Source organism: Eptesicus fuscus, chromosome 16, assembly GCF_027574615.1.
Source record: "Eptesicus fuscus isolate TK198812 chromosome 16, DD_ASM_mEF_20220401, whole genome shotgun sequence".
Taxonomy (NCBI): domain Eukaryota; kingdom Metazoa; phylum Chordata; class Mammalia; order Chiroptera; family Vespertilionidae; genus Eptesicus; species Eptesicus fuscus.
The window spans coordinates 49,668,193-49,695,487 of NC_072488.1; the positions used below are offsets into that span (position 1 = coordinate 49,668,193).

General features: G+C 43.3%; 1 protein-coding gene across 7 annotated transcripts in view; it reads left to right on the forward strand.

Annotated features, from left to right (window-relative positions):
• Window positions 1–27,295, forward strand: part of CTNNA2 (catenin alpha 2) — a 982,769-nt gene that overhangs the window by 170,828 nt on the left and 784,646 nt on the right. For all 7 annotated transcript variants that reach the window (XM_054728044.1, XM_054728045.1, XM_008157457.3 and 4 more), the window contains exons 3-4: window positions 14,370–14,536; window positions 24,567–24,686. In XM_054728044.1, coding sequence (XP_054584019.1) covers window positions 14,370–14,536; window positions 24,567–24,686 — 287 coding nt within the window. The remainder of the gene's footprint in view (window positions 1–14,369; window positions 14,537–24,566; window positions 24,687–27,295) is intronic.

Genomic DNA, 27,295 nt, shown 5'->3' on the forward strand with positions numbered 1-27,295 from the left:
TGTATCTGCTCATGAAACATAAGAAGCCTTGAGGCTAAATTCTACAAATGGTTCCATTTACTGGTTTTGCCAGCTCCCCATGCCAAGTCCTTGACTAGGGTATTTAAATATGGCACACTTAGTGGGTGTTTATGTGACAAGCCTGTGTTTGCTCATGCATTGAATCCTGAAAAGATTCTTTAACTTGGAATTGTGTGGAGATAACAAAGGGATCTATTAAAAATTATTGAACCCACAATCTATTTTGAGAATTAAATATAGTTGACTGCCCACTGTTTTATAGGACACCCTAAAAGGATGCAGAGTGGGTTCATACAGGCCTTTTGCAATCTTAGTAACAGCCTTGGACCCAGGTAACCAGGTGGTGACCTCTGCGTGGGCTTGGACTGAATTAGCTTGGTCTGCCATGGTCTCCTGTCCAATGTGCCTGGATGCCTGCTTTTTCTTCATGACTACTTACCTCATGAATACTAACTATCTGGAGATGACTTAAACATGTGCATGGCAAGCTCAGGAATGCTCCGTTCTGCTTCAGTTCTCTGTCTCTAAAATAAATTCCTCATACCTATAGGTTCTTTGACATCTGTATTTTCTTCTTCAACCTTTCCTTTAAACTCCTGTTGGCTTGAAGAACCACTTGCTATTAGGAGTAGTAATTGAAAATCATGTCCCTTCATTGTTCAAAACCAGTTTCCATACTTACCACAGACATCTCCCAGCAGTGCCCCAGGGCAGTTGCTGTTCAGACACTCCATCTCCATAATATGTAAGTGATGTAGAAATTAAACAACATCGTGCCGTTGCTTTACAATTCCATGTTAGTTTATTAATCATTATGCTATCATACTGAGTGTAATACTAACATCAGCATGACCAGCGTATTCTCTCTCTATAGGCAGACCTACATGAGAGTTTAAATTAATACTCTCAATGTGAGTTCATTAATTTCTAGCAAGTTATTTGTTTACTAAGAGACTGGGCACTTACCTTCACTGGAAAGGGCATATAGGGCAATTTTTCAAGTTATTAGTACAATTTTCCCACTTTTACTTTAAAGGAAATAAACACTAAGAAGCACAGAGTGGGCCGCTCTTTGCTGGGGAGCAGCCTGCAAAAGGCAGGAAGACTCTGAGGTTGGCAACAGAAGCTGAGGATGAGTCCTGCCGACCAAAGAGGGTCCAAGAGGTCTGTTGACACAGGGAACATAATGCATTTATCCAACTTTGTTTCAGTTTAACAATTGGATACGTGCTTTAAAGTGTTACGTTTTTTAAAAGAAATTAGGTCTGGAGGTTTGGAAATGTAAGCATACTTTAAAAAAATAATTTTGTATGTTTCCTGACATTTTGGGTACCCAAGATTATTTTGAAAGAGGTAGTGGATCACATTTCCAGTGGAAGGAAAGAAAAGATTAATAGTCACTGGTTTTCTGTAGCCTTCACTTTTTTCTTTTTATAGTTCCCTCCAATTTTCATGAAACTGGTGATAAGATGGGTTTTCTTTCATTTGGAAATTTTAGAGAAAACTAAATCACCCATGGGAAAGGGGTCCTAGAACCCTGAAGCCCACTTTTCATTTAGGCCTTAATGTCAAGAGGATCAAAAGACTAAGACCTGCCCAGTATGGGACCAAGGAACTAATTGATGAAAACTGTGTTTGTCTGGGACATTCTCATCTCTACTCTTTGTACTTTATCAATCTACCAGAGAGCTAAGGGGTGGGGTGGCCATGTGTGGTTGGTCTCTGCCATCTCTCAGACTGGCTAAAAGCTACCCAGTGGAGGAATAAAGAAAGACAAATATCAAGAACCTTACAGGGCTTGCTCAAGGTCACACAGCCAACTAGGGACATAGTCCAGACCAGAAGCTGGATCTGTTGACTCTGAGTTTCATTTTCTATAATTTACTAAATTGTAGTTAATTTCTTGAGAAACCTGTTTTTGATATGCTTTCACAAATTCACAACTGACTATTTCCAAGTTAGTCCATATTATTTAAGCCTTTTTATACCAGTTTGGATGTCTTGACACTCTGTTTATGTACAAACATAATTGTAAGTTACTATGGTATTTCAAATTTGTCCTTAGTACAACTAAAAAATACTTGAATCACGGGCTTCATATTGGCCAACATATAAATACAAAGAAAAGCAAATGGGAGCCTGGTCATTTGGCTCAGTTGATTGTATGTTTTTCCATGCACCAAAAAGGTTGTGAGGTTCTATTCCTGGTCAGGGCGCATACCTAGGTTGCTGGTTCAATTCCAAGTCGGATCGTGTGAAGGAGGCACTGATCAATGTTTCTCTTGCATATCAATATTTTCTCTCTCTCTCAAATCAACAACAACAAAAATATCCTTGAGTGAGGATTTACAAAAAAAGTAAAGCAAATGGGAAGCATAAAGAAGGTACATCATATAATCTGCATTATATAGATTGCAGGTAAACTATGCTTGAAATTACTATACTGTAAAATAGTAGTCTTTGGCAAAACAAAACACAGGAACAACTCTCATGTGAGAAAAGTTGACTAAGGATGGAAAATGCATCCACACATTTTAAAAGTAGAAACAAAACAAAAAATGTTCCAAGTAATCCTATATAATAAAACCCTAATATGCAAATCAACCAAACAGTGGACAGACCGGTCACTATGATGCACACTGATCACCAGGGGGCAGATGCTCAATGCCTGAGTTGCTCCCTGGTGGTCAGTGCACTCCCACAGGGGGAGCGCCGCTCAGCCAGAAGCTGGGCTCATGGCTTGCTAGTGCAGCGGAGGTGGCGGAGCCTCTCCTGCCTTCTCGGCAGTAATAAGGACCCCACTGAGAGGTCCTGGACTGTGAGAGGTCATGGACTGGGCCTCTAGAAGGTATTATAAACCTGGTAAATGGTGTGGTGAAATTACAACTCAATTAAGTTATGTTTCAAAATACAACATGGATAAATCTGATTTTCTTTACTGGTTTGAGGGTAAAAACATCAGAATGATCAGATTTTAAGATTTGAATGACATAGTCAGATTTAATTTATCATGATAGGTTTTCTTTAAATATATATATGTATATACATATATATATTAGTATATATATGATACAGTATTCTTATTTCAGAAACACTTTTATTTTGTACAATGCAATTTACATACTCATCAACTCTTTTCTCTTAATTTTTGTGAAAATATTGTGACATTGGGTTCTATATTAATCTTCTATCCTCTGTTTTTCTCTTAAGCGTAGCATATTTCTGTTTAATGTTTCCAAATATTCCACTGTATTCGAGCCCAAGACAATAATCACCTTTTTTATGGAATGTGGCTTTTGCTACATTTAACTGGTCTTTGTGAAGATCTCATTTGTGAAATATGCCATATTGCAGCTTGCTGATTTTTCTGGCGACAACAATGCAGAATTACCTTATCCCCTTTCCTCTCAAACCAGGAAAAGGCTACAGCTGAAATCATTAAAATCCATATGCTTAATGATCTGTGCCTTCTGCAAGGTGGCACATTACCATCCCTAACAATGTTTAATAGCTCATAACATTCAATACACTTAATCATCAGTTACTGACATTTGTAGTACTTTTGTATAATGAACATATCTTAGATGGGGGAGCTTGCATTGGAACAGATTCCATTACCCACCTCGGTAAAGAACACCAGGCCTGACCAAAGGAGGATGCACTGTTGTCTTTAGAGTTGCTCTAGCTACTGAGGCGGGGCTGTAACAAGGTCATGTGGGTACTTGGGGATTTTATTAGGTGAGGGGGAAGTTTTGATTTGTTGGCATCACATGATGCTTTGATGGCTTCCCAGCCACTCTGGGGCTGTGTCCAGAGCCCATAATTGGGATGTAAGGAGACCAGAATACTGGCCCCACGCAACTGCCTGACCTCCAGCAAAAATAGCCTTGGGTGGGTTCTGTGTCTTCATATGTCAGATGAAAGTGAGGTGTTGAATGATGCATGAGGAGGGCCCACCCAGATCAAAAATTCTCCAGTCCCACAGTCCCGTCAGAGGCAGTGGATCCATTATCCTTCTCTCACTTTTCAATTAATGTCTCATTTGCTCAGAGAGCTTTATGGAAAAATGAAGAAAGATTGAGTCCTCCACCAAGGACTACACTTGATAAAATGACAGAGGAAAAAGCAACATTCTCATTTTATAATATTTACATGGTTTTGATGTGGTTTGTATGGTAGTTGCTTTTAAAAAAAAAAAAATAAGCATCTAAGGCTCTTCTTTTCATTTTCACATATTTAGCCCACAGTTATCTTGCTTTCTGATAACAAAAACATCTCAACTTTCAGGGCTGGAAATGAGAGGGTCTGCAGGAAGGGGCTTAATTAAGGCAGATTTTGCTTAAGAAAATACATGATTTCACCATTTCTGGGCCTCTGAAAATTTTAGATTGTTAAAATTTTCCCTTAATCCTGAGTTTGAGGAATAGCAACTCTGGGGTGAAATGCATGCATTGCTCTCTCAGATTCTTAAATGTTTTAACAGCTTTAACAGTTCTTTCTCTTAATAGCAAATGCCTATGTGGGCAAAACTAAGGAGAAACAAAGAAGTTACTTGCTTCTACTGGCAATTGCCCGTCTCAGTCAGTGCTATAGCTTCCTGGCTGCTGACTGAAATCACAAACCCAATTTTGAAAACGAAGAAGGAAATATTCAAATTATTATTTCATTAAGTGTGTAGCACTCAGCATTTCTTTTGGTGTTTTATTTTTATTTTTTAAATATTTTATTGATTTTTTTACAGAGAGGAATGGAGAGGGATAGAGAGTTAGAAACATTGATGAGAGAGAAACATTAATCAGCTGCCTCCTGCACACCCCCTACTGGGGATGTGCCCGCAACCGAGGTACATGCCCTTGACCAGAATCGAATCTGGGACCCTTCTGTCCACAGATCAATGCTCTATCCTCTGAGCCAAACCAGTTAGGGGTCAGGATTTCTTTTGGCCTTTCTCCTTGAGTCAGCATTAATTCGATATGTTTCAAATGTTAGGTGCCAGGGAGGCCTTCCTTTGCTCCCCTCAATAGTTATTGAGTAAATGTATCTTGTCAAATATATGTTAAATACTATGAATAAAGAAATTGTCGCCGAAACCCATTTGGCTCAGTGGATAGAGTGTCAGCCTGTGGTCTGAAGGGTCCCAGGTTCTATTCTGGTCAAGGGCACGTACCTTGGTTGCAGTCACATCCCCAGTAGGAGGTGTACAGGAGGCAGCTGGTTGATGTTTCTCTCTCATCGATGTTTCTAACTCTCTATCTCTCTCCCTTCCTCTCTGTAAAAAATCAATAAAATATATTTTAAAAAAGAAAAGAAAGAAATTGTCCAGCTGGTGTGGCTGAGCATTGGCCTTTGGCCCAGGAGGTCACAGTTCAATTCCTGGGTCCTGGTACATGCCTGGGTTGCAGGCTCCCCAGTCGGGGGCATGCAGGAGGCAGCAAATCAGTGCTTCTCTCTCATCATTGATGTTTCTTTCTCTCTCTCCCTTTGCCTTGCTCTCTCTGAAAATCAATAAAAACATATTTTTTTTAAAAAAAGGAAATCAACATGCTGCAATTATGATCTCCACTCTGACCAAGCTTACAGTCTAGGGAAAGGGGTGAAGACTCAAATGTATTTAGGCACAGACAGTCATAAATCAGCCCTGATAAGAGACAATAGGGAGTGGTGGAGCCTGGGAATAATTGTAGTAAGGTCTTTGTTTAGTTCTTCCCTCCCTCCCTTCCTTTCTTCCTCCTTTTCTTGCTCTCTCTCCCCCCACTCTCTCCTTCTCTCTTCCTTCCTCTCTCCTTTCTTTCCTTACAATACTCCACTAACTAAATAGAATAGTGTACAAGTCTTCAACTCATAATAGAAGTCCAGACAGAGATATGTAAACAAATAATTTTAACACAGCAGAATTTTAAAAAACATTTCTAAAGCACTGCTGTTAAGAGCATAGACTCTAGAGCCAAATTGGCTTTGAATTCTGGCCCCATCGCTTACCAGCTGTTTGACCTTGGCTGAGTATCCTTCTCTTTCTCTTTTCTGTTTCCTTTGGTATAAATGGTGACAATGTAAGTAGTTACTTCATTGAGCAGTAATTGAATTAAAACATGTAAAGCTATTGGAACAGACCTTGGCACACTGTAAGCTCTAAATATAAGAGAACTATACTAATTAGGAATGAGATCAGAGAGCACATATTAATATACTAGTGGCCCAGTGCATGAAATTCATGCACGGGTGGGGGGGTGTCCCTCAGCCCGGCCTGCACCCTCTCCAATCTGGAGCCCCTCAAAGGATGTCCTACTGCCAGTTTACAGGGATCGGGCCTAAACTGGCAGTCGGACATCCCTCTCGCAATCCGGGACTGCTGGCGCCTAACCGCTCACCTGCCTGCCTGCCTGATTGCCCCTAATCACTCTGCCTGCTGGCCTGCTCGCCCCCAAATACCCCCCCCGCCAGCCTGATCACCCCCAACTGCCCCCCGTACCAGTGTGCTCGCCCCCAACTGCCCCTCCTGCTGGCCCGCTCACCCCCAACTGCCCCCCCCCACTGGCCTGCTCACTCCAAACTACCCCCCCCCCGCTATCCTTATCACCTCCAACTGACCCCCACTGATGGCCTGCTTGCCCCCAACTGGCCCCCCTGCTGGTCTGCTCACCCCCAACTGCTCCCCCCAACCCCGCTGGCCTGATCACCCCCAACAGCCCCTGCCACCAGCCTGATCACTCACAACTGCTGTCCCATCCTGGCCTGATCACCCACAACTACCCTCCCCTCTTGGCCTCTAACTGCCTCTACCTAGTCCCTGACACCATGACTTTGTCCAGAAAAATGTCTGGAAGGTCTCCTGGAAGGTCTCCCAGTCTAATTAGCATATTACCCTTTTATTGGTATAGATAGAGGCCTGGTGCATGGGTGGGGGCTGGCTGGTTTGCCCTGAAGGGTGTCCTGGATCAGGGTGGGTGTTCCCTTGGGACATGGGGTGGCCTGGGTGAGGGGCTGATGGCTGTTTGAAGGCTGGCCAAGCCCCCCAGTAGGGACCCTCATCCCATGGGGGTGTGGCCAGCCTGGATAAGGGGCTAAGGGCCATATTCAGGCTGGCCACGCCCCCCAGCAACCCAGGCTCCCAGCCCCTCCTTTTTATTTTTTCCAGTGCCTCCTTGAGCGGAGGCCATGGCGGTCGGGAAAATAACAAACATTGTGACTTCTGTGGTGTTTTCCACATTGACCATTCATTTAACATTTCAGTTTGCTTTATCTCAAATGAAGATAAATCTTTTCCCACCTGCTTTGAAAATTAGCTAACCAGAGCAGTAAGTGGCTTTCAAACATTGCTTTGACTTTATAGACTCTACAATATAATAAAAGTGATAAAGCATTCAGATGTCCACTGTCTACTCAATTACCACCCTAAAATTCAGTTACGTTTATCCCTGCACTGGCTTTGCGAGTATGTGGCTCCAGGATGATGCATAGATTAGGGAACAGAACTAGCCAGGGCTTTGCAAAGCCATGGTCAGGTTTTATACCTCACTAATCTTGCTTTCTTCTCTAAAATCGTATTGAATTTTCCTGCATTGCCATGCAGGATCTATTTCTCAGTATCCTTTAAAATTTGGACCGTGAGGAAAATATGTGTGGGAAAAGTTCTAAGACAGGCGTGGGTTATTGTGTAAAGAAAACAAACCTTCCCTAAGAGGACTGGAATCTTTTGCTGTTTTTCTCTTATCTGCTCTAAGAATTCCGTAATGAGGAAATTTGCAAGGACATTAACTATTCTATGCCAGGTAATTTATGTAACCAGACAGATGAAAATGTGTGTAATTAGACCAAGGTGAATGTGCATTTGTAATATTACATATTATAACTACTGGTTAAAAATATAAGCATAAAGAACTTCCTAGAAGACAGCTCATCACAAGTTCCCTGGTGGTTGCTTGTCTCTGATTATTGGAATGGTGTATGCCATTTTGGTTCTTTATAATTGTCTGTAGTTTTCAGTTCTCCAAAGGATCAATTTTTTTCCTATATATTAAAGCGATAATATGCAAATGGTCATCGTGCCCTCGTGCCGGAGCCAGGGGACCTGAGGCTGCGCCCCCCACCCAGCGGGGCTTGACAGGGGTCCTGATGCTGTGCCCCCTACCCTGCGGGGCTTGACATGGGTGGGGCCGGCCGGTTCTGGGTCTCGTGTGATTTTGAGGCACAAACGGATGGGCGGGGACTTGACTCTGGGTCCCGTGGCGCGCCCCAGACTCTGACAGGAGGGAGATTTTCATATACATTTTACTATTTTTCTTTCATCTCTGACACTTCTATTATAAAGAAAGGGAAAAAAGCAATATTAAAATATTTCCTCTAATTAATTCCCTTTTAATGTTTATTAATTTCGTGCACTGGGCCACTAGTTTTATAATAAAAACATTGACAATGTAAATTACCACACAGCATATGGTAGGTGCTTTGTTTTTCCTCTACTTGGCTTTGTATGTCTTAATCCACTCTTGCTCTGGTTATTTCATTACATTTGCTCTGTGGCTTGCATGTTTCTTCATTTCCTTTCTCACTGTGGTTCCAGCATTCATCATATGATTCCAGGGGACCAGCCTCGTGCCTGCAGTTGCTAAAGGAGTGCAAAGACAGGGCAATTTACATCCTCATCAGCATCTAGAACCATCTACTTCCTGAGATTCCCATGCCTTCACTCTTCCTTCTCTGAACCTAGCTTTGCACCATACCTTTCCCCTTGCTTCTCACAGCTTTCCAGTTATTCATTTGTCAAGTGTTTAAAGAGTGCTTACCAGGAATGCAGGCCGCCCTTCAGGCGGATGAGCCACATGACACTCATGCCCTTGGTTCATGATCTGCTTCCTAAGTGGCTGGTCGGCTCCTGAGACCCGGTCCTCTGCATGGCAGCCCTCTCTTCCATTGATTATTACTGTCCTGCTTCACTCCACAATTGAGTTAATGCTATCTCACGTGTATGCACACTTACCTATCTATCCTAATGCCTTTAGGGTAGAGTAAGAACCAGAACAATCACTGATTTGAAAACCAAATACTAACAACCATATTTAGGGAAGGGGGGGGAAGAGGGGTATAATCTGACTTAAAGCAATAAGCATCTTTTGGGCAGATGTTTTCTTGCTTCTAAATTATTGTGTATATGAGGAGTGGAATCAACCAAAAACATGCTTCCAAACTTTGAGCAGTTCACCAACAATTCTTTACTGGGGAGGATTGCAGTGATGGTGGTTGCAGGGGCATCAGTGATGATAGTGAGTAAGCCCTGGTTGCAGGGATAGTCTTGTGCTGTGCGCTTTGAATGCATCATCTCCAACATTTACCCCTAAATCAGTTATGAGGCAGCTTTCATTATATTCACCCCTAATTTACAGTTGCAGGGGCTGACACACAACCGTTGACTCATCACCCAGCGCACATATTTAGTAATGGTTGGGGTGGAGTTGGGATACAATTGTAGGTCTGTCTGATTTTAACAATGTAGTCATTTTAAATTTATATCCTTTATAATAAAAGGCTAATGTGCAAATCGATGGAATGGCAGTACAACTGGTCGCTATGACATGCACTGACCACTAGGGGGCAGACGCTCAATGAAAGAGCTGCCCCTGGTAGTCAGTGCACTCCCACAGGGGGTGTGCTGCTCAGCCAGAAGCTGTGCTCACAGCTGGCAAGTGCAGCGGCAGTGGTGGGAACCTCTCCTGCTTCTGTGGCAGTCAGACATGCCCCGGGGACTCCCAGACTGCAAGAGGGTGCAGGCCAGGCTGAGGGACAACCCCGCCTCCGAGTGCACAGATTTTGTGTATCTGGCCTCTAGTGTATATATATAAAATCTTTTAAAATAATATTTATATAATAAATCTTTATATAAAAGTACTATATACAATTTAATTGTTACTGTTTCCCTTCAGTCACTTATTTGGAGATGTTAATTTCTTTTCTTTCCAACCAAGGAAAGTGGCTTGAGGAGCTCAAAGGCTTTACCATAGAAAGAGTGCTCTGTGCTTAGGTCTATAATCAAGTAAAGGAGATTGAACACAATGGTATCTATAAAAGAAACAGACACCTCTGTTATCCTCTTTCCACTGCTCCCTTCCCTCTCCTATACAGGCATGCTATTTATTAGCTAGATATTTTGGTACTAGAGGCCTGGTGCATGAAATTCGTACATGAGGTAGGGGGTGCCCCTCAGCCCAACCTGCACCCTCTCCAATCTGGGGCCCCTTGAGGGATGTCTAACCACCCGTTTAGGTCCAATCCCACTGGGATCAGGCCTAAATGGGTGGTCAGACCTCCCTCTCACAATCTAGGACAGCTGGCTCCCAACTGCTCTCCCCTGCAGGCCTGCCACTCCAACTACCCACCCCTACAGTCCTGGTCCCCCTCCAACTGCCCTCTCCTGCTGACCTGGTCTCCCCCAACTGCCCTCCTCTGCTGGCCCAGTCACCCCTAACTGTCCTCCCGGCTTGCCTGATTGCCACAACTGCCCTCCCCTGCAGGCCTGGTCCTTCCCAACTGCCCTCCTCTGCAGGCCTGGTCCTCCCAACTGCCCTCCTCTGCTGGCCTGGTCACCCCTAACTTCCCACAACTGCCCTCCCCTGCAGGCCATCTTGTGGTGGCCATCTTGTGTCCATATGGGAGCAGCCATCTTTGACCACATGGGGCGGCCATCTTGTGTCTTGGTGTGACAGTCAATTTGCATATTACTCTTTTATTAGATAGGATTATAGAAAAGCAGTTTCCTGGGTAAAGAGCTAATTTTATCCAGATAAACTTGCTTATCTCTTTGTAATATAAATTTCCGTTTTAATTCATAAACCTAAAACTATATGGATATAAAACGCTTTCAAGTTATAGCTAACTTCGGATTGCTTTCCTTTTTAATATTTACTAACATGACATCATTTGTCTCTGCTTAAAATGACTTTTTAGTTTTAATTTAAATTGAATTAAAACACCTATTTATCTTAAAAAAATCTCAGACTTTAGCATGAGATTTCCCTTTGCAGAATTGCATTTACTAATGTACTAGTAGGTTCTTCTCTCTCTCTCTTCTCTCTCTCTCTCTCTCTCTCAATCTCCTGAGCTTCTTCCATGGGTGCTGCCTGTGGGTTCCACGTTCTTTACCATTGGCTCTGGAGCTGTACTGCTGACCAAATGGCCAGCCTCTGCCATGCCATTCTCCTGCCCCTCTCCATGAAAACCTGAGCTTGAAAATCCATTTGCTTAGGCACGGTTCCTCCACATGCTGGGCGGGGTACCTTTGTGCTGAGAGTCACCCTACCCGAGGGCCACGGCTCTTACCCGAGCTGTGGCTCAAACCAATGGAATCTGCAGAATTTGGGATCAACCGTGTGGCTCCCTAGTTTCATGTGCAGAACGAATTTCCCTTTTCTTTGAATGAGTGGATCCATTCCACTTACCCGTATCTGTGGTGACCCTCTCCACATTTCATTAGATTTGCCCTGGTGTGTAATGTTCTTTCTAGCTGCACTGTACAGAAGGGCAGTGAGGTAGCTTTCTTCTCCAGACTACATAGCTATTGGCTAATGCGTCTTTTGGAGGAGCCGGGAGGAGAAGGAGGTTTACTGTGTGTGAGCCTGCCACCAGGGTGGGACTCTTGGATTGAGTATGTAACTCCTAACTGCCAGCCTTTGTCTTAAACTTTATTTGGTCCTCTAGGGCCATGCATCATGAAAATTCACCATGGTGCCAGCACCCTAATGGATTTTTAAGTTTCTCCCCATCTGTTCTTATGCATCAAGCGATTTGTTGGTGCATAGGCGTAAAAAAGCTGGTTAGCAACATAATATGCTTATTGTAGATTGTAGTCTCTCTTAAAAATCCAACAGCACAATATACACCGAGTGGCCAGATTTTTATGATCTCTGAACACATAATAATCTGGCCACTCAGTGTGTGTATATATATATATTAGCGGCCCGGTGCATGAATCTGTGCATGGGTGGGGTCCGGCCAGCCTGGCCAGGGGGAGGGGACATGGGCGGTTGGCCGGCCTGTCTGCTGGTTGAACTCCTGGTCGAGGGGACAGTTTGCATATTAGCCTTTTATTATAAAGGATATACATTGAGTGGCCAGATTATTATGCGTTCAGAGATCATAATCTGGCCACTCAGTGTATTTCCTTACGTGCCCACATGTCCCAAATGTAAAAGCATCACTGCCGGGGTTGAAAGAACTATGACACTAACTGAGCAAGTCACATTATATTCTGATCTGCCTGTAAAATGGAAAGAGATGTGTGTTTTTAAATGTTTCTGTGTATCTTAGGATAAATTACGGTGCACTCAGATGTTCGATGATCGAATTGACTTTATTTAAATAAGCTAGGTTTTGATTAATAGATGAGAAGTAATCATTTCTGTAAAGAAAATATTGAATGAATTGTTTTCCCTACAATGTAGGGCCTACATGAAATAATTGGTCATATTAACTCTTCTCTTCTAGTTTATTGAAATCTTATGCTCCTGTGTATGCTCTGCTATGGGAGGCTTCGTTATGCCTCCCAGTCCTCTCTGCCCCAGGTGGATATCCACCCCATTGCCCTGGGCCGAGTCCCATCCTAGTTTATGATCTCCCTTTGGTTCCCATTCCTGGGATCTTTGTGCAAATATGTACCTGTCAATTGTGTGGTGTCACTATTCGCCATCCACTTCAGCTTCTTTGTCTCTGTTCTCGATATCTAATCCATCCCGGGATCTGTTGTTTCCTAACACAGATCTCATCAATATTCCCTCCCTCCTGGTACCACATGCCTTTTCCCTGGTCCAGGCCTCACCCTCATTACTGCTCTCAGATTACAGCTGCATTTGCCCTGTTAACAGGTTTCCCTGTGCGAGCCGTGTCCCCTCCAGTTTATGCAATGCAGCTCAAATAAAAATCTATTCGTGTCACTTCCCTCCCTGCAGAGGACACAGTCCAAATCTCTTCCACAGCGTTCTGGGCACTGGCACCTCTTCCCCGGAACCCCTTCCTCACTGTGCCTTCGCTGTGACTGCCGTTCCCTACCCTCAGCGCCCAGTCCATGTTTCCGGGCCTCCCACACTGTTCATCTGTCTAAGGTGCCCTTCCCACCTTTGTCTTCCCAGTGAACCTCTTAGTTCTTCCAAGCCCGGCCATCAAAGTTGAGAGCTTCCCCCCAGAATCACACTAAATAGTAAATTACTCCCTCCTCTCTTTTGCCTACATTCTCTTTTTTTTAATATATTTTATTGATTTTTTTACAGAGAGCAAGGGAGAGGGATAGTTAGAAACATTGATGAAAGAGAAACATCAATCAGCTGCCTCCTGCACACCCCCCACTGGAGATGTGCCCGCAACCAAGGTACATGCCCTTGACCGGAATCGAACCTGGGACCCTTGTGTCCGCAGGCCGATGCTCTATCCACTGAGCCAAACTGTTTAGGGCTTGCCTACATTCTCAATCATATGTCTGTTATGGCATGTAATTATTGCATTCTGAGTATGAATTTAGAACTGGTTTCCTTGTTAGACTGTGAACTCGGTGAGGTCAGGGCATTCTCGGTCACCTTTGTCATTCCACAACCCAGTGGAGAATCTGACACAAGTATGTGCTCAGTAAACATTTGTTAGATTAGTTCAGTTGTCTTATAAGTGCTCGCTACTTTAGAAAATAGGTCACTAACAGTGTTAAAAACTAAAGTAGGGCTTGCCTCTCTCTTTCTCCTAAGCTCCAAGGGCCCTTCTTTTGTCTCTGTAACTTGTTTTCTGAGCCCATTTCTTCTATGCCTCACTCCTACCTTTGTGACTTTCTAAACAAATAAACTTTCTCTTATAGTTTTAGTCTTGGCTCTGGATTCTGAACTGAGGGAAAAAAAAAAGATTAAATTAGGGTATCTCTATAATCTGTTACTATGTAATTCAATTAAGGGTACAGTGTTAATGAGACCTAACTTTTAAGTTTCATTCCTCTGTGGAGCAGTAAATTTTGGACCTGAACTGTCAATAGCCTCAACTAGCTGCCTAGTAAATATCATTGGTTCCTAGAGAAATGAAGTGTGAGAATGATTAAGGTAAGGCAAATTCATCTCAACTATCAGACAAATTGACTTAAATACATTCCTTATTGATGCTAAGAGCATAACTCCACACTCAATGGGAAATGAGCACCTTGATTTGCCCACAGCACCTGTCCATGTGCACGGATGCATTCGACGTGAAAGGTTCTGCTGTGTTGCAAGCACAGGAGTGGTCATTTGTAGTTTTGCAACGAGAACAATGATCATCCATCCGCAGACCTTCAGGCCTGCCATTCTCAGAGCCTCCTGTCCACCCACGTGCCTTCTGCATTTCTCTTCCAGGTGAGACCATGCGCATCGCCTCGTCCGAGTTTGCTGATGACCCGTGCTCATCCGTGAAGCGTGGCACCATGGTGCGGGCGGCAAGGGCTTTGCTGTCAGCTGTAACCCGCTTGCTCATCCTGGCGGACATGGCAGATGTCATGAGACTTTTATCTCATCTGAAAATTGTACGTATGTAGAGTTGACCAATGCTTGCTTTATGTGGGCAGCAATATTGACCGTGAATATTACAGTGCTGAACTGTACAAAAGACTTCAGTGCTCACCAGATCACTTGGTCATTCACCCCTGTGGTATACCCCCAACTTTTCCCTATAGTTCAGTTAATTCAATAATCTATTTTAAAAGTTATAGATGATTCACTTGCATTGTTTTCCTTTGAAACACAGAGTTTAGATCCCCCCCTGACTTCCTGGAGTACAAACCTGCACTCATGCAGGCTGCACGGGGCCAGCACATTGCACCTGGGGTGGCCCTGTCTTGAAATTGAGAGCGCTCCTGGCCCACGTGGTAGTTTAGGCTAGGCCAGCTCTCCTGGTTAGCTGGCCAGTGACCACCCATGCCCATCTTCATATGGACCACATGTTGAGTATATTTTGTTTCCTTCTCCAGCCTGCCCTTATGTAGATATATGGGCTTTGAGCCTGTCTTCGTCTGGCAATAAAAAGGCGCCCAATCACACGTCCCATCGCTAGAATCAATCTTGTCACACCATACCTGACACCTGTCATACCTGGGCTGGGTCTGTGCCCCACCAACCCATAGAACTCCATTATATGTGCCTTCCTTGTCGCAGTTCTTTGGTTCCTTTTAACTCTTTTGTTTCCTAATGAAAATGGAGCCCTACCCTGTTCACCAATTAACTGCATCAGGGGCCAAGGCCACCTTCCCAGTCCTGGACAGCTAGGCCTTTCTCTGCCTTCCTAGTTACTGACTGGGATCTAGTTGCAGTCAAGATGCTTCCACCAGATCAATTAAGATGAAGGTAAGTGCTTAGGAATATGGCTGGTGCCGGGAGACTCTCTTCCATGCCCTCAGTGAATCTTATCCCTGGACAATTGGTACCAACCCCGGACTGACCTCAGGTCTTAGATGAAGGGAACCATGCATTTTCCTTTTTGGGGAACCAACCTATTGCCGGCTTAGTTCCCCTAGCTCCCGCCATTCCTGGCCCATCCCTTTCCCTGTTAGTTAACCCTCAAGGGCTCACTTACTTTGTCATGGAATGAACAATGAGGGGCCGATAAGGTGGGAAATGGATAATGAGAGTCTGCTCTCCCTTCCCCTGCCATCTCAGCTTTGTTCAGTCATTTCCAGAGGAATTTCCAAAACCACAAGTGTTTTTTTTGTCAAAAAATCTTGGGCCGGATCTTTTCTCTGAGTTCACCCCAATAAAGCATCCAGGATTTCTAAGTTAGGCGTAAAACTGCACCAGGATGAAACCCCTCAAATGGCAGCATCTCCGGCCTGCGTTCCGTGTTCGCACACCGCAGATCGCTTGGTGGGCTCTATGGCAGGTGCCCGCGGAGCACAGAGACACGGAGCAGCACTTGCTTGGGAGTTTTTCTCAGGGTTTTCCGAGAAGAATCCCTGCAAGAGCCAGGGCAGGGTCTTGCAAGTAGGATGAAGTGAGCGGCATGAGAGACTTCACCTACTTGAGAGCATATTGAGAGGACGTACAGCGTTCTGATTAACCATCTGGCCACTGAGGTGAGACTGCCTAGGCTTAATCTCAGTTTGATGTCCACTTGCCTGGCAGCCGTGTTGTAACCCACCACAGAACCTCCTGACATCTCAGACGCTTCCGCTGTTAACATGGCCTGAAGACAGGACAGCCCGCGGTGTTGTGGGAGGGTGAAATAGGGGAAATTCCTATGAAACAGGCATCACAGGGTCTGGCACAAAGTTAAGTGCTGGGTGAACGGGGACTATGTTGCAGCTCTATGATCCCTGGAACCTCTTGCACCCGCAGTGCAGGCTGGCTCTCCTCCAGCCCCACCTGTGTCCTATGCATCATTTAGGCAACAGATAACTTTGTCACAAGTGTGTTGGAGACAAAGCCCCTCACCCCCCCCATACAGCCTACTTAGACTTCAAAGGCAACAGTTTAAGAAAGATCCTTACCCAGATGAACAATCTTCCTGTAGCAGGGAGAGACTAGGACTGAGCCTAAAGAAATTAACTGTGCAGCCCTCCTGTCATTCTTCTCCCTGCAGTGGAAGGCCCTGGGCAGCCATTCTTGGGGAGCGAGGCCAGGCTAACATCCTCCCTGAACTCTCCGATGGGGACAGTGCTCACAACATCCCAGCCTGCAATGTGATGTAAGGCGCCAGCTGCTGCGGGCATTCCTGCCTTTTCCACCCACCTGTTTTGAGCAGTGCTGTTGGCTGACATCGCTGCAACCTGCTGTCCTGTGGAGTCCACTGTATTCTTTTCTCAACACAGCAGATTAAAGGAATTTTAAAGAAAGGATTTAGCACAAAATCCTGGAAAGGTCAACCCAGTAGTATTAAGAAGTCCTGTCAGATTGTCAGGAGTGAAATTAAAAATGATTAGATTTCAGACTAACACACACATTTGTTCTACTTGGAGCGCAGCCTGGTCGCGAAGAGCAGCGGTAGAAGATGGCCACCTTGTGGCCAAAGTCGGGAATTACAGCTTCTGGTGCTGAATTACTGGGCTGTGGGCCAGCACTTCCGGTTCAGGCTAGTCAAGGTTTCAGACTATGTTAACACTTAATTGCAAATGAACAAGGCATATAATTCTTCCTAGTGGCATTTTTGTTCTTTTCCATAGAAGTGCATCCTCCATAAACAAACTAATGTTGTCTGCCAGCATCTATTGATCTGTTTTCAGCATGAAGAATCTCTTGTATTTTGATGGAGCAGGTTAGAATTATCATCTATAACATTATCAAGGCTTTTTCCAAATTAAAAAAAAAAAGGGTTTTTCATCATATAGATGATAAAACATAGATGAGGCACATGGGTGTTTTCTAATAGTACTCACCATTTTCTATAGTGAGTCCTTAGCTTCCTGCGTGGTAACCAATGCGCGGCTATTTCACCATTAAGCATTACACGTAACATTTTAATTTTGGTCTTTTAGTCTATATGGCATTTTTTTACTGCTGTCCTTTCCAGATATTGATTTTTTCTGATTTCTGAGTAAATTACAGGAACATAGAGGGAATCGCCTTCTTATCAGAAGCTTATATTCATGTTTCTTCATCAATAATTCACTGACTAGATGAAGAATCCTTCAGTTAGTCTCCTAAAGTCCCCACCATCATTCCCTGCCCTGCAACCAGATAGGTAATTGTGGGCAAATTGAGTCACCTTGAGCCCAAATTGTCCGCCCTCTCACAAGGCGTAGAGAGTAGGGAGCTCTGAGAGGCGGTGTGATTTGTCAGGGTCTCTGCATCCCGTTACCTTACGATTATATTTGAAACTTAAGTTCCCGTTTCCCATGGCTGCTAAAGAGTCCATCTCTTCATTTAACATAGATGTGCTAGTTGTCCATATGATGCTCCCTGTTCTATCACACTTGTGTTTTTCTGTGCTTTAATGTGAAACCCAATTTTGAGCATATTCTGTTAAGGGTCCACCACATGACTGCCAACTTTTTTTTTTTTTTTTTTTGTGACTATACTTGTTTCCATTTAGGAGGCTAGCGATGGGATAGTGAGTGACAGAGTTCGAAGCTGAATTATCACCAAAATAGGAATTTGATGTTGCCGAGCAAAGCCAAAGTACTCATTTGCACATCAGGCATCTTTTTAAAATACTGAATGGTAATTGCATTTATTGTTGAAGTCGCTGCTGATTGATTCCCTAGCCAGACACCTGGTGTCTCCTGCAATCAGTGGACATTGTGTGTTAGGTTGGCATGTGGCACTTCAGACTTCTAAAGGAATCCTGCATTTCAATCAGTGCTGAACAGAGGTATTTATTTCCCTAGCCTCTGAATTAATGTAATCAGGTTATATTGTCAATTTTTAGCTTTGGTGATGGAATTGCACATGAACACATCTAGACGTGTGTGTCAGAGAAAACAATCACCTTTTTTTTTCTATCCTCAGGCTAGGGCATAGAATAACAATGTTCTCCATTTTCTGCGAAATGGAAGGGAACAAATAGAAAACAGCAACCCCTTAGCCAACTTCTCAGGAAAGCCATATTTTCTTAGTGGCTACCAAGAGCTACATCACATTCGGCCATTCCATTGTTTGAGGCCATTGATGTGACACAGTGACTAATATTACCTGTACTTTTTGTACCATTAGCATCAAATATTCTTGTGCATCCTCAGTAACATATTAACTTTGAGCAGTCTCCCATTTAGTCCCAGCTCTAATGTGGCTCCTGTGTTTGAATATCAGCAGTCAACTGGAATAAAATATCTTTGTTTCAGATTATAAAGTTATTGCTGCCCATATTCTTAGTGTGTCTTTTCTGTCTGAGCTCTCATGCAGCCGGGTTGTTCAGAATGTATCTATTTAGTTATCCTTTCAAGAAATACTTATTGGATGCCTACGATATGTAAGACACTGTGTGCCAACTGTATAACTTCAGAGGTAAGTGAGACTCAGAGCCTGCCTTCAAAACTTTATAGGCACGTGGGCAGATACATTAAGAAAGAGCGCAATTAATGCTGGGAAAATGTGCACATTGTTATGGACTCACTTAGAAGGAAAATACAATAATTAGGATGTTTTCCATTTTAAAGAAGAGAAACCCAACTTTACCTGATCTTTTAAAAAGGGAATATATTGGCTCATCAACCAAAAGTCCATAAGGCAATAGCTTCAGGAAAGGGTTGATCAGGGCACAAAATATGATAAGGGTTAAGTTTCTAAGTCCTTTTCTTCACTGAGGGCACTCTTCTCTGTAGGTCCTTTTCTCATAATCTCAATATAACTGCTAACTATAGTCAGAATAGCACGAATGAGGGAATTCCCTTCCTTGATAGCTTACGTAAAAAGTTCCAGAATCTTCCTATTCCTATTGGCCTCTGAATCAGGTGTATATCTCTGAGTTAATTATTTAGAGGGGGGGAATGGGATGTGCTGATTTCTTAATATGCTTAACACTATTCCTTTTCCTCACCATCTCCAAAGCCAAGGATGAGATGAACTCAACCAAAATGTATTGTCCATCAGTTGAGGATGATATGAGGAAGGGTGATGTGGCTGGGAGAGGGACATCTCAGGATTGGGTCTCACTGAATTGCAGGATATTTGCCTTTCCTGGGACCAATTGTTTGAACCAGATTGAACAGGCTGGGATCCTCAGATCCAAGCCTGAAGGGAGGGGCTAAGAGTTGAAGGTGATTGAAAGAGGTTGGCCTCATCAAAAGAGCTGGGGGACTTATCATTCTCCAATAATGGCAGCAAAATTACACAGTAACTTGAGCAGGGAAAATTAAATGCAAATAATTATTAACTCTAATATCAGATTAGAGTAACTAGGGATTGACTAGTAATAGATCTCTGAGGGATATAGGGATGCAGCTATGAGGAGTAGCCACCACCCACAGGACTGAGATAGAGCACTCTGGGGAGAGCGCCCATCCTTCCTCCCACCAGGCTGGAACCCAGATGTTCCTAGTTCACTGGCTCAGAGAAGTCACTGCGGGGCCACACAAGTGGATGGAACTTGCTGGAAACCTGCCCTTCAAGGTGTCAAAGAAAACAGCTCATGGAGCGGTGTCTCCCAGGAGTCATCCCGCAATCAGTCACCCAGGGCCCTGAGCTGCGGGCCACCTGCTGTTAGAGAAGCACCTCCACCATCGCCCCGCCCCTCCCCGTCCAGCAGAACCTGTCCCCGGAGCACACAGAACCAGGAGACCACACTCTTTCCTCCTTTGTGGCCTGTTCAGCAGTCTCTCCTGACAAAGCTTAACATTAGGCCATCAGGGGAAAAAATGCAGTTTAAGGGGCCCTGCCATGTTTCCTCAGAGCAGGGAGAAAGTATGAACTTGGATTTGATAGCTGGCCCAGGAAGAGAGTGGGCTACTGCTCAGACATGGGGTGCTCTTGCCATAGATGGAAGATGGATTCAGGTCAGGCAAGACTTCCGCTGCAGAGATCCTCACAAACCAAGGAAGAAACAGCACGAGAGCCAGAGAGGGAACTTGGGGAGGGGGGCGGGGGCCCACAATAACTTAATTGATTCTGTGTCATCGGAGCATAGAGGGTCAGGTGGGGAGAGGCAGTAGCAGTTAGACTGAAAGTCTTGGGTAGTGTGACAGTTAGTTTAGACTCTACATATGTTTAGAATTACTCAGTGGCTCCCCGTAATCCATAGGTAGATTACAGGAGCCATCGGGTAATTTTAAACATTAGATAAATATTTTTGGTAGCAACATAGAGAAGGAATTAAAAGAGGAGAAAGCCCAAGCAAGGTAGCAGATTAAGAGAGGATTGAGATAATTCAGACCTGTGAATGGAAGGAAAGCGGAGCAAAGGCATGGCAGTGGGTAACGGTGAAGAGGGGATCAAGGTTAGGGCTATTAAAGAGACAGAATGGCTAGAACCTGGACTGATCAGATAGGGCAGGCTCTCACTCTGTCCTCACAATCAGCTATTCATTGTAACTGAAGCCCAAATTCTATCAGCTTTATAAACCCATCCTTTCTGGGAAGCTGAGATAGGACAGGGGTTGTAAGTGTGACTCTGGAGCAGACTTTCTAGGTTCACAGCCAGGCTTCTGCACTCACTTGCTGTGAGACCTCTCAGGCAGGTTGTTTCACACTGACCTCAGTTTCTCCTCTTAAAATAGGAAATTAAAAAAGGACTGAGTGGGATCTATGTAAACCTTTTAGAACAAGGTCTGATACAGCGTAAGTGCTCAGCGACACGGGCTAGTGTCATTTTCCTTGCACGAGCTGAAAATAACTTTGGAAATATATGAAGCTCCATTAGTGTGCTTTATAAGACATGGCACTTGAAGAATAAATGACACTAGCATGTAATCATTCTTGCTTGCCGATGAAATCATTTTCCTCACTTGTTAACAAGGAAACAGAAAATGTGATCGGGGGAAAGCCAGCTCCTCTTGAGGAAGCAAAAAAGATTATAAGTATGATAATGCTGAGACCCTTGGTCAAACCAGGGTACACGGCTAAACAAGTGAAGTAATTAAATGGAAAATCTAATGCTCATTCATTCATTCACTTGGCCAACTCTATTTCTAAGAAATAATTTTTAATTTAGCTGTAAACCTAGATTCTAACAAGAGAGTTGCACATGGCTTTTTTGATAGGTTCATCGGTGTCACTTAGAATTCAGTCAACTGGGTGGCAGTAGTAGGACCCTGGAATGAGGTCAGCCTGATCACAACAATGATTTCGAGTGCTGCTATGGGCAGCAAATGCCCACAGGAGGCCCAGATCACACTGCCCAGGAGGGGAGGGGTCAGACTCCTCAGTTCAATGCTATTGTGCCCTCCCCCGCCACCTCCCATGCCTGCCTGGCTCCTAGCAGCTGCTTAATAAGTACTTAATGAATAAAGGGATATTCTCAGGCTACTTTTTTATATCAAAGTAAATGAGAGCAATTTAAATCAGGAAAATGGAGGCTGATTGAAGGTGTCTGTCTCAAACAGTTTGGCACAGTTGTGGACTAAATTAGGGTGACAGACGGGATTGCTTTAGGAATAGGGGTTGGGGGTGTTGAAGAAGCTCTGTGAGAAGACCCAGATTTTAAGAGTTTAAGTGACAAGCTCTGAAGTTAATGAAGATCTGATTCCACTAATTAGGGAGGGCATTCTAATATCTTTTCTAGGAGTTTTAGTCTTTAAGCTGTACCTATGTACAGATTCCCAATAATAAGGACAGGAACACCTGGCTGAGCTCAGGGTCCTGGCTTTGGTATGAGCCCGTCCTGCCTGTGGGAGGGAACAGCTGTCTGTAATCTGTCCAAGGTCATGAGGGCATATGTAAGGAGGAAGGCTAAGTCAGGGCTTCCAGGGGCTCCCTTTATCAGCTTATGGGGACAATTTCCCAGTCCAGGGTATAGTCTCCCAAACCTCTCCCTTACCATGGCACCGCCCACATTAGCACCGCCTCCTCCTCAGCGCCAGCCCCAGCAGCTGCTGCCTGTGCCCTAGCCACAGCGCTCCTCCCCCGCCCAGAGTGCCCTGCCATCTGCAAAAGTTCCAAGAGTAAGATGAAGCCTTTCCTCTTCAAAATTATTTAGGAAAAAATTTCCCCCCAGGTAGACACTAGGCAGCAACAGGTCAGTATATCTCTTTAAGGAGCTTCTAATTCAGGCCAGGCTACCTCTCTGCTATTTGATGTTGGGGTGTTTTACACACACACACACACACACACACACACACACATTATGCCTGGTGTATTTGGAGAAATGGTAGAGAGGAAGTCTTTTTGGCTATTATTTCCATTTCAATAACATTCTTTGATCTATTCAAGTTCTCTATTTCTTTTCTTTTTTTATATTAATATTGGTATTTTGTATATTTTAGAATTTACCACTATCATATAGGTTTCAAATGTATTGGTGTAGACTGATTCATTCTTTCATTTTCAACTTTTTGTATCTTATTGTTTAAATTGGCTTCTGTAGATAACAGTGTTGGATCTCTTTAAAAGCCAATCTGAGAGTTTCTGTCTTTTAATTAGAGCATTTGGCCCATTTATGTATATTTTATACTTGGACTTAATTGGCCATTTATTTCATATTTTTCATTAATATACCTTCTTTTCTTTATTTCATATTTCCTGTAAACCTTACAATAACCTCTGTAGTATGTAGACACTATCTTTATTGTAGTAATGAAGACAGTGAGGGTCAGAAAGGTTAAGTGGCTTCCCTAGATCATGACAGAGCTGGGGTTCCAATATAGACCCATCTGAACCCGAGCCCCCTCTCACTTACTAACATGCCCATCACTGTGATCTCAGGTAGGTGTAAAAGCTTTTGGGAAAATGCGTACTTGTTTGGCATATAGAAGTCAATTTTCTTTCCCCAGACAACCTGAAAGAAAAAGAGATCATTGGCTCAGTTAAAAAATCAATGCTTGACTTTTATATTAAATTTGATTTCACAAAAGTTCCTGGTGACTGTCCTACTCCATTTTTTCTCTCTTTTTTGTTCATGTCCCTTGGACATTATATCTTTTCTCTATCTCTGTCTACCTCTCTATCATCTAGTTGTGTAAAAGCAGTGTGTGTGCCGATATTCCAGACTTTGACCCCATTTCTTCATTCCTGTGGTACCTTGGATGGGATCTGAGCCTATTTTTCTATATGCGAACTTTCCACGTGGTCTCTCAGGTCCTTGTAGATTAAAACTGAGTATGACTAAGTCGTCCTTTACACAGACTCCATCATGGGTGTTTCTTTTCAAAAGAATTTCATTGAATTAGAAACAAATTCAAACCAGCATCTGGATTCCTCAGAGAAAACCAATGAGAAAGTAAGTTATGTTACAAAGGAATTTTCAGTGAAATTCATAATTCAAGTCCAAGGCCACACTGGAAAAAAAATTGACGGCAGTGTGCAAGAATTTGGAAGCAGAGTGCGTGCTGTCATTCTATTCACCCCAGTTGATGCTACTGTTAGTGGCAACAAAAACGTCAATTTCACTTGCTTCTTGAGGCTCAATAATTCCTCTTTCTGTTGGCTGGCAAGGTGTAAATTCAGTTCAAAATCACAGCCCCGTTAGTCCCAGATTTAGAGCTGTTGCCAAGAAAACAGGTTGCATATTCCAGCTCTCCCGGTCTTTTTTTAGCAGCTTGGGAGTTCCTTTAGGTTCCGTTTGCCAACCACTTTCTTCTTGAAGATTTCTATAAATAGTTTTAAAATTCCACATTTAAAATAAATATATACATATTTTCTTTTACGTGACTTCTCAAAATTAGAAGTCAGTTTTCCTTATCACTCAATAAAATACCAAAAAACCCGTATTTTATATACTCCCAGAATTCAACAGTTATTATTTCTTATTTACAAAATGTTCTACAATCCTTGAACAAATTTTTATTCTGATTGTAAATGCTTGTTAAGGATAATTTTCTCTATATGTTAATTACATATTTAAATCTATGTAAACATATGTATTAAATGTTAATACATTAGTGTGTGTGCTTTTTCAAAAATGAACTACCCATTCTAACAAGTATAACACATCTAAATACTATCTAGGTATAAATATGTTTGTTTTTTATCACTTCAGGTCGAGGAGGCCCTGGAAGCTGTCAAAAATGCTACAAATGAGCAAGACCTTGCAAACCGCTTCAAAGAATTTGGGAAAGAGATGGTGAAACTTAACTACGTAGCCGCAAGGAGACAACAGGTGGGGGAGATTTCGGAGATGCTGGGGAGGGGATGTGTGAGCTCAGTAACCTTGCGGCTTTGCTGGTCTGGACAGCGGGTCAGCTGCATCTGCTGGCCATCAAATTAGCAAAAGCCTCAGGATCTGGGATCACAAAAAACTGCTCTTGCTTGGGCCAGTTCTGATACCACCAGGGGCCCTGGGGTGCTCTCTGGCCCCTGGATACCTGGAGGAGGTCTCAGGCCTCCTGATTCCTTAGTGGTAACCCCCTAGCCAGCCCTACCACATTATTTTTGTCCACTCTAGGAAATCCTCCCAGTCAAATAAAAAACTTCGGTGTGATGCTCTGGCCACTCCTTGGACATCGCCCTTTGCCCTCACTTTTTATTCCCCAGCCCTGTGGACACCAGCATGCATAGGTTCACCCACGATGTGCATGGTGTGGAGTGGAACCTTCTGGAATGAGAGGAAGGAAATGAGAGGAAAGTCCCAGAGAAAGAGGAATGGAGAGGGGAGGAGGAGCACAGGTGTGAGCTAGTCACTTTGATGAAGGTGGCTGACCTGGGATGCTCTCTGCCCCCACTTTGTCTAGAGCAGGCGTCCTCAAACTACAGCCCGCGGGCCACATGCAGGTGTTTTTGCCGTTTTTTTTTTTTTTTTTTTTTTTTTTACTTCAAAATAAGATATATGCAGTGTGCATAGAAATTTGTTCATAGTTTTTTTTAAACTATAGTCCGGCCCTCCAACGGTCTGAGGGACAGTGAACTGGCCCCCTGTTTAAAAAGTTTGAGGACCCCTGGTCTAAAGATAGTACCCTCAATTTTAGCCAGCTCTGTTTACTCACTAGGTACCATGAGAATTTCGTTCCCCAAAAATATTTTTATTTTCTTCTCAGGGGGAAATAATAATTTGCAAATGTGGAGTTGTTGGTCAAAATCATGGCCACCCATCCTCTTGACTCCTCCCAGAATTCTTCCACATCTTAGGCAATTCCTAGTAATTTTTTTCCCTAAAATTTTCTGTGACCAACTAGAAAGTCCCAGTCAACAAACCTTTGCTGAGTGTTCATTCTGGGCCAGGCAGGTGTGATGCTGTTAGTACACAACTGACCAACATCCATCCAGTCCCTGCCCCCAAAGAGCTTACAAAACCTGCGCACCAGGCACACACACGTGATCTCATTTAAGCATTATCAGCAGAATTCTTTGTTCACGTGGAATCTTGGGTGACAGCCCCAGTGGAACATGGGTGGGACTGAAGTGATTCTGAAGCACAGGTGTGAGACCCAAAACTAAAAGCCACTGGCTTGTTAAACGCCTGAAAAAGAATACATTGAATCTTGATCTCAGTGGACCTGGGAGAGGCTGGAAGATAAACAGGACCTGGGACATGCAGAGCCTTGCAGAGTGTTTGGATTTAACTGTGAGTGGAGAGTACTCGAATAGTTTAGCATTTGGGATCATGTCTCAGATGTACATTTTAATGTTATTCTATGTTACAAAAGGGGGAGTGGTATGGAAGAGGGGGAACTGGCTGTAGTTGAGAGGGGGCTAAAGTCATCTAGGTACGAGTTGTGGTGGTCTCAGTCAGGGTGGTAGCAGCGGGAATGGAGAAAGCGATAGGGAGTGAGTTTATTTTGAAAAATGGACCACGTAGGACCTGCTGTTGATTTGAATGCGTGAGATTAGGGAGTGACAGCCACCGTTCATGTCTAAGCTTCAGGTTTGAGCAAATGGGTAGGTGGTGCTGAATTTACTTAAAATCATGAAGACTGGAAAGGGACCAGGTAGAGTAAGAAATAAAGATTTCATATTTAGATACATTGATTTTGAGAAATGTATAAAATATCTATGTAGAGCCCTAACCGGTTTGGCTCAGTGGATAGAGCGTCGGCTTGCGGACTGAAAGGTCCCGGGTTCGATTCCAGTCAAGGGCATGTACCTTGGTTGTGGACACATCCCCAGTAGGAGGTGTGCAGGAGGCAGCTGATCTTTGTTTCACTCTCATCCATGTTTCTAACTCTCTCTCCCTCTCCCTTCCTCTCTGTAAAAAAATCAATAAAATATATTAAAAAAATAAAATATCTATGTAGAAATGTAAATGGAAGACAGATGTGGATTAGAGATTGAATCATGAGTCGTCAGCATGTAATGAGTATTAAATCCTTGGGCACATATAAGATATTTGTATGAGACTACCCATAAACATTATTTACTAGTACTTTTATTTTATTATTAGTTTGCTTTTAATTAAGTGCTAGTTCAGACCTTTTTAAAGAAAATTTAGAAAAAGGGTAGAAATGAAAGAAAAGAAAAAAGCACATAACACCCAACCCCTCAGCAAAATGCTGGGGATATTCGGGTATTTTGCCTTTCTGTATTAATCTTCATATTCTAACATATTTGCAATCATTCTGTGGATAAAAGTATGCATATTGTGTTCCGCTTTTTCATTTATCTTATAAATATGATCCATGTTATTGCTTTTCTGGAAACGGATTTTAATATCTACATAAATAGTCCATCAAGTGAATGCTTTGGTAGTTTCCTTAACCAGTTTTCATGTTTCAGCAGTTAGATTGTTTTCAGTTGTTTGTTTGTTTTTTGATTAAAGAATGCTTTCTCAAGTAT